Here is a 14,321-nt window from a genome sequence, read left to right on the forward strand (position 1 = left end):
TGCAGAGCGGAGAAAACTACCATTACAAAGTGCTGTAATTTACCCCTATTGACTTTTCCTCTTTTATCAGCAGTGAAGGGTTAACGGACCAGCAGCTACTCAGAGGATGTAGAAATAGCTGTGTAGTATTTAGTGGGCGTGGTTATGTTACACAGCCTCTGAAAGAGGAGAAGAGAGGGACTGCTGAGCTTGTGCACTTTCATGAGAGAGATAGCTTTTCAGTGCTGGGAATGCCCCTGAAACTTAGACAGGAAATGCCCGCAAGACAAGTATGAGGCTTTCTAAATGCATGAGATGGAAATCTCAGTGGGGAAAAAAACAGATTAGTGCATCATCTTTTTTTATGCAGGGACTTGGTAAAATATGTGTTTATTTATTTTCTCTACTAGAAGATTTCCATAGGCTTAAAGGGGTTGTCCCGCGGCAGCAAGTGGGTCTATACACTTCTGTATGGCCATAATAATGCACTTTGTAATGTACATTGTGCATTAATTATGAGCCATACAGAAGTTATAAAAAGTTATTCACTTACCTGCTCCGTTGCTAGCGTCCTCGTCTCCATGGTTGCCGTCTAATTTTCGCCGTCTAATGGCCAAATTAGACGCACTTGCGCAGTCCGGGTCTTCTTGTCTTCTCAATGGGGCTCCGTGTAGCTCCGCCCCGTCACGTGCCGATTCCAGCCAATCAGGAGGCTGGAATCGGCAATGGACCGCACAGAAGAGCTGCGGTCCACGGAGGGAGAAGATCCCGGCGGCCATCTTCAACCGGTAAGTAAGAAGTCACCGGAGCGCGGGGATTCAGGTAAGCGCTGTGCTGTTTTTTTTTAAAGTCCCTGCATCGGGGTTGTCTCGCGCCGAACGGGGGGGGGGGGGGGGGGGGTTGAAAAAAAAAAAAAAAACCCGTTTCGGCGCGGGACAACCCCTTTAATGTCTATTATATGAAAGCATTGTTATGTCACAAAAATCAATCGACAAGAAACTGAATTATATGCTAATAAATTGTGTCCATTACATCCTAAGCCCAACTCTGCTAAGCAGTTACTGCAAATGTTGGCTAATGGTAACCTGAACCGGACACAGCATCCAACAGACGCTAATGCAACGTCATCCCGATCACATGCTGTTTTCCAGGTAAATTTTTATTTTTATTTTTTTTAAAGCGTTTGTTCAAGCATTCATCGTCCTATTATTGTATATAGATTAATTATTGTATATTATGTTCTCCAATAATATATTATTGCAGAACAAAATGAAGAATATTTTCCATTTATATCAACAGGAAAAACAATAACAATGATCTAGTGAATTTGTGATATTTACTTAACAGCATAGCCCCACCTGGCATTCAAAGTGTATAGCAATGTGCATGTCCACTGAGGTAAGTGCTGGTGGACACACATGCTCAGTGACTCTCCCCACAGCCAGGTCTCTGCATAGTGATCCACTGTTCACTTCAAAGTAGCCAATACATTTCTGCCAGACATCTGTACACCTGTGTGGAGACTCCAATAAACGACACCTCACAAATTTACACAAACCTAGCTGGTGTGCTGCCAGGACATGTGGTGATGTCGTCGTCATGTGATCAGTCACATGGTCTCAAAGCTATATGATGGATTATGGGCAGACTACATCCCCCCTTCCCCCAAAAAACCCGGTGGCCTCAGTTGCTAGGGATATAGCAGCACTCAGTCTGGCAGTTTGTAGTGACACACAATACCAGTATGAACATGTTTAGGGCATACAATTGAAGATATTGATTGTTGGACTTTTTATTTTTAATTTTTTTCATTTCTCCTCCCTCCCCACATACAATATACAAAAAGATTCAGCTGTATACAATTCTTAACTTATACCTTTTCATGGTATCCAGGAGTGTGGCAGTCTTGTGTGTGCTTTTCACTACTACAAAGTAACAATATCCGAATATGATGGTCTACTTTTGCTTCAATAAGGCAATACAAGTGACTAAAAAAAAAAATGAAATGAAAACTGTTTTGTGTCTACAGTTCCCGTGCAGATCTCCATGGTAACAGACTACAAACGATCTCCTGTGTAGTCTGATCCTGCTGTCATACTCCCTTCCATCTCCTACTTCTTTCTAACCTACCAAATGTAAGTAAGACGTAGCGGACATATAGATGGCAGTGTGACTGCAGGATCAGACTACTTGGGGTATGTTTTTAGTTTATAACCAGAATACAGATGTTGCACCATAAACATGGTGTGGAATTCAAGTCAACAATAAGGAAACCTTGTCATCATTTTCTCTTGTAGATTTATGTCAAGCAGCAAGATCGTATGGCCAGTATTATCCAGGACATTCGCATGGCTAAAATGAGCCTTATTGATTTAGCTGGGTCAGAGCGGGCATCATCCACAAACGCCAAAGGCGAGCGCCTTCGAGAGGGCGCCAACATCAATCGTTCCCTGTTGGCACTTATAAATGTCATTAATGCACTAGCTGATGCCAAGGTACCCACTGTCCTTTGAATTTACATGCCTTTGGTGCTGCACTCGGATTCTTTTCATGTGAGCACAATGACTGATTAGTATCTTGTTATGTTTTGAGCCTCATGAAAAGCCCTCATTGTCTGTTGTGTATTAATTTAATCTGCATTTCCTGGGCACAGAACAAACAAGAAGTAATCTTTTCCTTGCGTAGACCACTCGGACACTTCGCACAGATTCTTTGTGTTTACGTTGGGATGTTCCACAACTAAAGGGACAACATAACATCATTTGTAACACATGGTTCTTGTTTGTCATTACTTATTTCCTTCAGGAGTTAGAACTCCCAAGAATTATGTTTGGAGATCTCCCATACAAACGATTACTCTCTAAATATTTCCTACTTTCTTCTTCCTCCAATGTAGATAAATTGCTATTTAGACTTCACAATCTGTTTTTGGCTGGCATACATAGGTAGGTCATTCATTTTAGTCTTTAAAGATGTTCTGTCACTAGGATATGCTACCACTTACTGATCAGTGGCATCACACCGCTAGGACGTCCAAGTAGTTTGCAATGGGAGTGGGTGGGGTGGAGCTAAGCCCCCCCTGCCTGCCCCTTGTCCATAGCCAGCAATGGGAGTTGGCAAGACAGAGCTGAACTGAGCCCCGACCTGTTCTGCCCCCATTGCAAATAGTGGCGATGAGTAGGCAGAGGGGGCGGGAGCTCCATGCACTAGCTCCTGGCCAGGTCCTTGCAGAGAGGGACAGCGTATATCGGCCAGGCGTGAAAACCTGACCGACATACGCCTGTCTGAATAAGCCCTAATACTGCAGAAACATCCAGCTCATGCAAAGGTTTGAGCTTTACGTTTATGTATAATATATGTAAACAAAACCCCAAAATGCTGTCCTTACATAAATATCATTCCATTAAGAAAAACACTCCTCAAATAGCAACATCAACAGAAAAAAACCCACACTGCATCATAAAGGTCCAAACTGGCTGTAGCGGTGAGGCGTTAGAAAAATACATGCATAGAATTTACTTTTTTTTTTTTTTTTTTTTTTTAAACACTAAAATCTGTTTAAAAATATATCACTTATTATAAAACTAAAAAAAGGTATTTAAAAAAAAAACTGTGTGATCACAGAAAACCCCGCAAACATTATTTTGGTAGCTCAACAAATTAGAAATTGTTAAACCACCACATGTATAAAACTTGCTAAAAATTGTCTGGTCATTAAGTCGTGTAACCCTATGATCTCATTAAAGTGAATGTGGTTGTTTACTTTTTCTTTCCGCTCATCTTGGTCTCCCCAGTATATCTAATTTACATTCTTTTTATTGTAGAACAAGAAGACTCACATCCCCTATAGAGACAGTAAACTCACCCGGCTTCTGAAAGACTCCATTGGAGGCAACTGTAGGACCGTGATGATTGCAGCAGTCAGCCCCTCATGTCTAACGTATGATGACACTTACAACACGCTTAAATATGCCAATCGGGCCAAAGATATAAAACTGGCGGTGAGTACCCATTCTACCTATTAAGTGCTTCCAGTTTCCGTATACAGAACGAAGTCGTGCAGTGTTTGAAAACCTGTGCTGCCATATAATTGTGGGATAGATTATGAACTACCTGAAAAAGCCCTGGGCATGTGTGACTCCTAGAAAAACCCTGATGACAGCTCTACAGGCAAAAGGAAGCCGATAAAAGAGAGCGGCGCAGGAACGGATCATCATGAGATTCTATAGCAGTATTTCCCCCAACTCCAGTCCTCAAGACCCCCCTAACAGGTCACATTTTCAGAATCTCCTATAGTAAGAAGACCTGTGGCAATGTCTGAGGCACTGACAATAATTACATCACCTGTGCAATACTGAGAAAATCCAGAAAACCTGACCTGTTGGGGGTCCCTGAGGACTGGAGTTGGGGGAACACTGTTCTATAGTGCGCCCTTCAGGTTCGGTATAACCGCAGCACAGTCTGAGTCTTGCGGTGGTTATATGGACATTAAAATGCAGACTTTTAATAGCCATTTAATACCAGCATTATAAATATTACTATTAGTCACTACATAGCATTAAAGTTCAGAAAAGCATGTGTGTTTCCTTGCCAAAATGCCTGCTTTATTGCAGCTCAGCCCCATTCACATCAGTGGATGAGCAGTACTAGATACAACGTATGGACAAGTGTAACGCTGCTTTTGCAAGAAAGCAGTTGTGTTGTTCTGATCTTAATCAACCCCTTTTACCAGAACCAGTAGCTGAAAGAGGGGGCGCTGTGACACTGACAACCACTGCTGCAGGCCTGCTCATGGACCGCTCCAGTTGCTCTTCACTGTGTGGTCATGGCCATTTACATTGCAAAGAGTATCTTTTGGCAGAGAACAGTAGATAAGCTCACAAGCCGATATGAAAAGCTGCCTTCATACATTTTCTGCTCATTGATGCTTGTAACAAGAGGGAAAATGACAAGTTTCCATTAAAGGGCCCTACACTCCTGAGCAAATGCTCTAAACACTGACCTTGGAGAGAATACTCCGAGCAGTGGTCATGTAACCATGTATCCAGTACACTGTATGAGATCTAGTGGTCCTATGTATGGCACATAACACACAAGTGCCTTCAGCAGGGCCATGCTTGCCTAGTGAAGGGGTTAAATTGCCTTGTGTGTGTATATAATATTTGCCTTGTAAAAATGGAAAGGAATAGTGTCAGACAATCCGTTCTTCTTTTCTTGGCCTTAAATTATTTGACTTTCTCTTATTGTTATATAGCTGAAGAGCAATGTGATCAATTTGGACTGTCATATCAGCAAATACGCTGCCGTGTGTGAGGAATTGAAAGCTGAGGTGAGTGTCATACATGGCTAAACTCCAGATACCCCGCCAGCAGCCAGTCCTGAAGTGTTGTCTTTGCATTGAATAGGTGGCTGAACTAAAGGCTAAACTGCACTACTATGAAGTAAAGGGATCCAACCAAGACACCACAGAAACCTCATCTCTGTGCCACAGCCCTGTGCTGAGGAAATCCCCCAGGTAATATACCTATATACATGCCTGGGAGTCATTCTCGGGTCTATATAGGTACTTTTTTTTTTTTTTTTCTTCCAAAAGGTACTTTCCAATATAGGGTTTTAGAACCCTTTTGAAGACAAATGGACATATTTGTCCCATGGTTTTTTAACTGCAGGTACAACTTAGAATTAATTGTCAGTTAAATTATTATGCTTTTTTTAAAAAATGTTTTCCGCAATTGTAAAAATAATAAAGCAGCTAATGCTAATCTCTCTCCGTATGTCATCTGCTGACAGCTCTTGGTATCCGCTTAGACCTAATGTTTACAGGCTGCTGCAGCAGCCTGTGTACAGTTTGCTGCAGCCCACTGCAAAGCTCAGTAATGGAACATTTGGCTCTGTGATTTTTGTGGGACTCAAAGGTGATGACAGAATGCCTTTAACCTGTTTACGGGGCTGAAAGGTGAGGGAATGGGGAATCTGGGGAACTGTGTCTCATACTCACCCAGTCCCTCATTCCAGCATTGTCACACGGCAAAGTCGGCACATGCCAGCGGCTTGACTTTTTCTGTGTGTGCATGTCCTAGTCATCTCTATGACAGATAGTCAAGCTGCAGGTGAGCTGACTTTGCCAGGGGACCACCACAGGAATAGGGAACCGGGCGAGTATGAGAAACAGCTCCCATCGCTTAAACTACAAGCACCATAACTTAGATTATGGCTTTATTGTTGCTGACAGGTTCCCTTTTTAATATAGTCATATAGAATCTATATATATAAAATTGAATGTATGTCTGTCTGCGTGCGTGCGTGTCTGCGTGCGTGCGTGTCTGTTTGTCCTTTATGCGCTACTACACCATTCATCCGATCGCCATGAAACTTTGGGAAGTTGTTAAGTACACTCCTGGGAAGATTATAGGCATAGTACAAATATCCTACGATAAATGGCGCGCGAGCGTCGTCGAAAGTTACGCCCCCCCCCCACGTAGATCGAATAAGTAAGCCACCTGCTATTGTGATGTCATCACTGATGTCATCAACATCGGACGCCCTTGAACATGCCCCAACATGTTCTATAAAGCTGCATTGTGATGTCATTAAGGCTCTATTATGACACGTACAGCTTGGAACCACTAGAGCACGCCAGCCAATTACCATTGGAGTTGGAAGTGGGTAAACAAGTACTAGGATATCTTCCTAAGAAGCCACAGCAGCCGGATAAATTGTATGTTCCACCCAACGGCTATTTTATTCAGCCCGCAAGGGGGAAGCAGCGGCCTACAAAATCTAATTCTCTCATTTCCTGATGTCATAGATAGATAGATAGATAGACTGTATGCAATAACCCTGATAGATAGATAGATAGATAGACTGCATGCAATGACACGTACAGCTTGAAACCATAAATACTAGAGCATGCCAGCCATTTACAGTCAGTCTCCATTGGAGTTGGAAGTGGGCAAACATGTACTCGGCCAGTGATGGCGAACCTTTTAGGGACCGAGTGCCCAAACTACAACCCAAAACCCACTTATGTATCGCAAAGTGCCAACACGTCAGGGGGCGGGGCTTATCACAACGTATGATTTTACCCCCGTCGTTCTAAAAAGGACAAGGCTGTTTCAGAATAGACCGGGTGCAGATTCTGACTGCTTTTTGGACGCGGAAATACTGCAGAATGTCCTCAGCGGAGATTTCTGTGGAAAATTCTGCAGCATTTCCGCATCTAAAAAGCAGTCAAAATCTGCACCCGGTCTATTCTGAAAGAGCCCTGCCCATTTCTGCCACATGTACACATACCCAAGCGGTAATAGTGACACCTTCACCCCAGCGATAATAGTGACATCCCACAGCAGTAATAATAGTGACACTCCCCCCATTAGTAATAAGAGTGACATACCCCAGCGGTCCCCCAGCAGTCATAATACCCCCCCCCCAGTGGTCCACCAGCAGTCACAATGCCACCCCCAGCTGTCCGCCAGCAATAATAATGCCCCCCTCCCCCCAAGTGGTTCCCCCAGCAGTCATAATGGCTCCCCCCCCAGCGGTTCTCCTGGCAGTCATCATGCCCCCCTTCCCCCACAGAGATTTTCTTGGCAGTCACCATGCCCCCCTCCCCCCAACGATTCTCCCAGCAGTCATGCCTCCGCTCCCCCGCCAGCGATTCTCCCAGCAGTCAGAATGTCTCCCATCCCCCCCCCCAGCGATTCTCCCAGCAGTCAGAATGTCTCCCATCCCCCCCCCCAGCGATTATCCCAGCAGTCAGAATGTCTCCCATCCCCCCCCAGCAATTCTCCCAGCAGTAAGAATGTCTCCCCCCCCCCCCCCCAGCGATTCTCACACAACGGCTATTTTATTCAGCCTGGAAGGGGGAAGCAGCGGCCTACAAAACCTCAGTGGTCGCTGCTGCCGTCATCTAGATATATAAAAACGAAGTATGTATGTATGTCTGTCTTCGCAGCAACGTGCGACGGGTACGCTAGTTCTTTTTATAAAATGGAATGTTTTATATGAAAATGGAGCAAATAAAATTAAAAGGCACACTTGAGCAAGCATTCATTATTGCTAAGTGCATCTAAGAAAAAGAGCATGCAATTCCTATGCGAACATGTGTCTCCGTGTTTACAGACTGCAAAGGCTGTGCATAATTATGCATAATCCTATATTGCCTACTTCCATCTGTCTCCTTTTCTAGTATCTGTAGATGCAAGGGCATATAGGCTCATGACTGTGGGATTGAACTGGACACAGGGTTTGTAGCTTGTAACGGTGTCTGGCCCATTGACTTTATAGGCAGGTTTAGATGGTTGTAATACTGTCTTATTGTAGTTTCCATATTACAACCACAATTTCTCTATCCCTTTAGTTTGGTCGGATATCATAAAACCCTATAGTGATCTTAGTTTGGTTCAATAGTACCTGTGGGGGATAGCCTAGTATAGCGTGGTGCATGGCTTGTGTGTCAGCCCTGTTATAACATGCATTTTCCCTGTGTTAGCTGCACATGACATTTGCAGGTCTTCAGCCTCTGGATGTGAACAAGAATTGTCCATTTAGTGGCCTACAAGTTACTGAAGATTTGATACATAAAGTGTTTTAGAAAGTTGCAGAACTTTTCAACCAGTTATAACTACAGAAAGCCCCTTTAACCTGTTCTAGCAGTTAGTGTTAATTATGGCCATTAAAGGGGTTGTATCAAGATACACTTAAAGTCACCGCTGAGACCTCCACCAATCCCAAGAATGGGGGTCCCCCCCCCCCCCCCTGTCCTTCTCACTGCACCCTCACAATGACAAGGAATTTGAATAAAGCTATGGCCGCTCCATGTATTTTCAATAGGAGATGGCAGAATACAAGCGCTTGGCTATTTCCATTAGCTGCATTGAAATGAATCGAGCAACAGCTGATGTCACTGTGGGTGGGAGAAGATCAGTACAGTAACTAGAAAAGGGGAACATGGGACCTCTAGACTCAGGATCTGTGGGGGTCTCAGTTGTGATAAGTGTATCTTAGTATAACCCCCTTCAACCTATTAAGGGCCAAGTGCCCTAAATATAAGATGCTTGGTCCTGAGCTTTAATCCCAGCCGATAGTAAATTTATAGTGTGGGATTAAAGCTCCTGCAATCTAGCATGAGGAGCTGGGGTTCTCAGTTGGAAAAAAAACCTGTTTTTAACTGTTTCTGCCTTCTTTTACAGACTACATAGCGCTCAGTGCACTGTCGTTTCCTGCATGGGACCCGGCTATCACCAGCATGTCAGAGCTGCAGGGTCCTAGCAGACCCTGACCAGCCCTGAAAGTGACTACTATCATGCTAGAGGGATGTTTTCCCTTGTAATTTGGGCTCCAATGGATGCAGAGATGAAAAAAAAAATGTTTCTTATATGACGTTATGGGGCACATAGATGTTTAAAAAAAAAAAAAGTAACAATAAATTATAGCATAAAATAAAAATATATAGTCCCCCACAGCTAACGTTATAGTAAACAGTATACCTTCGGCAAACTTTCCATTGTCACGGGGGACGTGTCAGGGATGTCCTTTGTCACCCGCCCTTTGCAATAGCAATAGAGGCACTGGCCATCCGTTTGCGCAATACCCCTGCGGTTACGGGAGTGAGTTGGAGGGGTAGAGAGAGCAAAGTTGGTATATATGCAGATGATATGTTTCTTTTCCTCCGTAACCCAGATCCTTCCTTCTCACAAGCCCTTGAGATAATAAACTCTTTTTCTGGACTCTATATAAACTGGTCCAAATCGGCAATAATGTATGCAGCCTAAAACTTGACCACAATTTCTGATGTGTCAGCCTGTGGTCTATTGGAAGTAACCAAATTCAAGTATTTAGGAATTAATATAGTGCAAGACCATAAAAATACTATAGCTGAAACTATACGTCCGCTGCAAAACCTAATAAAAACGAAACTAAAGGCCTGGTCGAAATTACCTATATCCGTGGCAGGTCGTGTAAACCTTATTAAGATGGTAATCCAACCTAAATGTTTATATTCGTTACAACATATGTTTGTTAAAGTTCCAGAAAGTTTCTTCCAAACTCTAATCTCTCTTGGTATTAGATTTGTTTGGGGCCCGTCTCGCTCCAAACTTAAACTCACTACACTACAACGACCTAAAAACCAAGCCGGAATGGCGTTCTCCATCTTTAAAGTGTATTACATAGCGGGACAGTTACGTAATCTCAGGGATTGGTTCACTGGGGAAGAGATGCCAATCACAGATCATTACCTAGCTGATGGGGTAGAGGGTCGGAATCTAATTGGGTTTTTGGATCATCCAGAGTTTACAAAATCATCAAGACTTATACCCATGCATAAAGTGGCCCTGTCTGTGTGGCGCGCAGCAAAGCGTATCCAACAATACACAGATACAATGACTGACACTCCTTTATGGAAGTTGCAGCATCAGGTATATCTCTCGGCCGAGTCCATCATGTCCTGCTGTCCACAGTAGTTGCGTTGTCAGTATTAGTTATCTTGTCCGCCGCTCACATGTTTGTACTCAACACCACGCTCCTATCCAATCCATTGTTCCTGTTAATGACAGTAACGTTCTGCTCATGGGATCTGGGACCATTTAGCTGAAATGTGTTACATATGCATCAGCTGCAGGGCTTCGGAAACATTTCTCCTTTAAGTTATGTTCTCTCCCTTTTATTTCTGGCCATTAACATAGAATCTGGAACAAGTAAAACAACAAAAAAAGAGAAAAATGTATAAAATAAAAATCAGTGTAAGCAGGGGGTGCTTAGCAATTTGCTTTGTTCTTTTTATAAAAAATCATTTTAGATTGGCTTTTTTAATTTCAGTTATTTCATGGAAAGTAGATTCCCAGCTGGCTAATATGGCTCTCCCCCTTTCATGCCCATCTTAAAATGTGTCTGGCTGGGGGTAATGGTTTTTTGAAGTTTCTTTCATAACTGAGGCTGCACATTGAGTTGTTTATGCTGTTATTTGGAAGTTGTTAAGCTACCTAATAATGTAGCAAGATGAACATATCATCACTTGCCCCCTCCGCTGTTTGTCGGTCAACCTTTTGCTATTTGTATTGTTGAGATGGACGGTGTATGATTACTAACTTTACTTGATATATATTAGTGCTGTGTGGTTCGTATTCCTGTTTGTGTTTTTTGTGTTTTTTTTTTTTTGCTTTTCTGCTAGTAGTAGTAGTAGTAGTGTAAAGTGCAGCTGTTGATTTTGGTATCAGCATGAAATGATTGGTACATGCTTCAGATGGGTCCAGATGTTTTTACTCTTGGAATTAGTTCATGGAGTGGGAATACTGACCTTTTTTTCAGGTGTTCGCTTGTTCCCCTCACATACGTTTCTTATGTAGTGTACTAGTACTAGTGTACTCTTCACTGGCTAGAAACATCTGTGGAGGAGATTAATAAATAAAAATTTTTTATATATATATTTACCAGAGGCCCTTCTACTTTTAAAAATTTCCACTTTTAAGGAAGTTCACAGAAAAAAAAAAAATTTTTTTTATATATATATATTATTTATTTATTTTTTAATTAGATTTAAAGGGATGTTCTGGTAAGAAAAAATTTAATTGCTTAAAATATCTGCTTAAGGCCTCTTGCACACAGGCGGATTTTTGCTGCGGAATCCGAAGTTGGTGTCCCTCCATTGCATGCTATGGAAAAAAGGATCTTTCATGCACAGGATCGGAAACCAATTGCGGTTTGTAACGCTTATCGTGCACATTTGTTTGTTAGAGCGAATTTCGAGCTACAATCGTTAGGTGTAGATGGGCCTTCAAGGTACCTTTTACATGGGGCAATTATTACCTGAATATTTGCTATCATTCAGCTATCCTTGCCTTTTACACTGGGCCGTGGGACATTAAGGGGTTAAATACTCAGGCATCATAATCCCAAGGACTTCCTCTGGGTCTCTATGACTGAAATATGTAAACTAAATTGCTGTCGCTGTCTTTTACATTTTATTAATTCTGCCTGCAAAAGTGTTTATATCCCTTGCAGCATGAGGGTTTACCAGTTCCCAAATCTTTCTTTAATTTACTCAATTCATTAATACTCCCCTTTATTTGGGGAAATGCTTGATCCAAGCTTAAACTATATATTTTACAGCGTCCAAAAGACCAGGCAGGAGCCTTCCTATCGGATATTTTACAGTCCTGTTTGTCCACACAGCTAAGATATGTTCGCTCATGGATATGGGTCAAGAGGGGTGTCGTCTCTCCTTGAGGAAAGCACCCAAAAAGTGTGGAGACCCCTATGGGGGGTGAGTGTGTCAAGAGATGGCATAGTCTCTCCCCAAGGAGAGCACCCAGAAGGGGTGTTGAGACACCTAAAAGCTAAGTAAGGAGACTTATATGGCCGTGCATCCTCCTCTAGGTAATTTATACAAATAAGGAAGATGGAACAATTCCCCCGACTCGCTCATTCCCTAGGTGTCTCCACACACTGGGTGCTTTCCTTAAGGAGAGACCACACTTCTCCGTACTCACGTCTCAGGCTTCTCACCAGCCAAGTCAGAAACCTACTGCACACTGATGATGGGCAAAACTCCAAAACGACTGTCTGTGTATGGTTTTCTGGCTTGGCTTCCTATTGCCAATTATTGTTTTACAGACTTGTTAAAAAGTCGTACATTGATTTGAAGGAATGCTGCCATCCAATAGGCAATCATGAATGGTGAATGAGGAACTAATGCTGAGCATCATTTACTCCAGGTTCTGAGTTGACATACCCTTTGGCCTGTGCTAGAAAAGCCCCAAATGCCCTTGTGGCTGGTGTTGCATCTATAGGTCTGGCAATATGCTAAAACTCTGCCACAGTTTAAAGTTAACATAGCTGAAACTTCACTGTGGAATAAGCCTCCATGACATCAGTTACTGAATTTGCGGGATTCGCAATTCTGGACAGAACATGGGGTGACCTGTTTAGGAGCAGTCCGTGTGGGTCATCTAGCCTGTCTATCTCTTTATATCCATTTAATGGACATTTTGAGAAGTCCTAGAGGGCTTATCTCGCTTCACAGATGCTTAGTTTTTTCTTTATCATCCCTGGATGTTATTGATAGGTGGCGACATGTCTCCCCTCACCTTTTATAGGAGAAAATACTCAGAACGCTATAGAGTTGCATCTTTTCGGAGGGTGAATTTAGGTCCACATACCAGAATCATTCCATTGAAAAGTGTTTCAAAGATCTCACATTTTCATATCGCGAATATATAAGAAATTGGTGGGAGGTACAGGGTCTACAGAAATATATTGAGCATCGTATTGTCCCCAGGGGCCTACGAAACCCGATTTTACCACCCAAACGTCTCCAAAATCCTACATTCCTCAAAAAATGGGAAGATGAATCTACTCTAACATCTCTAAGGCTTATCAATCTTTTATTAGATGAAGAAAAATCTACACTTGAAACAAACCAGAAAAAACTAGAAGAACATATAGAAAGAGCGAAAACTTTTAGCGCAGATCCTGAGTATTTAACAAAAGAAAAAACTTTACATCTGAATATTGAAAAATTTACGATCCAAATTAAAGATCGTAAACATACACAGTTCAGTCGAGATCTCCTTGACTTCAAGGATAATCGAGCCTATACCAACATCGTAGGCAGATCTGAAACTGAATTTAGCTCTTCAGATTTCTCAGAGAGCGAGTCACTTCCTTCTAGTCGTTCAACATCACGTAGTTTCAAAACACGTTTCCAACCTCGCAATAAAGGTCGCGGTCGAAAACCGCAGGAAACGGTTTTCGCAGAGCCTCCCATCTCCCAATATTTTTTGAGGGGGAGACGCGAAGGGCCGCCCCCCCCCCCCTGACATCCTCTACTCTGCTTCTTCCCCCAACCTCTCATCCGGACCATAGAGACTGCACAGGAACGGACTCGAACATGTTACCCATATCTGAGACGGACCTAATTCCCATTGAAGACAAGTTGCAAGTTGTCAACTTGTCTGATTATAATCTTACATCACAGGAGCTGGGCCTGTTGGAGAGGGGGCTGTCCTTCGTCCCCACGACCCGTTTTAACCCGTTCGTGTGGACGAAGGACATCTCCCTCTTCACCCGCAAACTAAGATGGAAAAAATTTTTTGCCATCAAAGATAAAGAACGACTCAGAGCAATGGGCCTGGATTTGGCAGATCTTCAGGGCCTTCAGATTCTGCAGGATCTCGAGAATGAGAATATGAGAATTGAAGGCATGGGTCCTTTTACGGACCTTAAACCTTCCTGTAGATACAATCCCCCGGCACTGCATAGTCCGGAAATAGACATCTTCGAGAGATTGGTAAAAAACGATCTTAAAACCTTGAAAACCTCTTTAGGTCCACATTCCAATCTGA

At 42.8% G+C, this 14,321-nt stretch overlaps 1 protein-coding gene across 1 annotated transcript in view; it reads left to right on the top strand.

Annotated features, from left to right (window-relative positions):
* KIF18B (kinesin family member 18B) overlaps window positions 1-14,321 on the top strand; it is a 59,450-nt gene that overhangs the window by 15,966 nt on the left and 29,163 nt on the right. Inside the window, exons 5-9 of the mRNA XM_066607908.1 lie at window positions 1,020-1,130; window positions 2,277-2,474; window positions 3,804-3,980; window positions 5,234-5,308; window positions 5,385-5,494. Of these exons, the coding sequence (XP_066464005.1) occupies window positions 1,020-1,130; window positions 2,277-2,474; window positions 3,804-3,980; window positions 5,234-5,308; window positions 5,385-5,494 (671 nt within the window). The remainder of the gene's footprint in view (window positions 1-1,019; window positions 1,131-2,276; window positions 2,475-3,803; window positions 3,981-5,233; window positions 5,309-5,384; window positions 5,495-14,321) is intronic.

Source organism: Eleutherodactylus coqui, chromosome 6 (assembly GCF_035609145.1).
Source record: "Eleutherodactylus coqui strain aEleCoq1 chromosome 6, aEleCoq1.hap1, whole genome shotgun sequence".
In the NCBI taxonomy this organism is placed as follows: domain Eukaryota; kingdom Metazoa; phylum Chordata; class Amphibia; order Anura; family Eleutherodactylidae; genus Eleutherodactylus; species Eleutherodactylus coqui.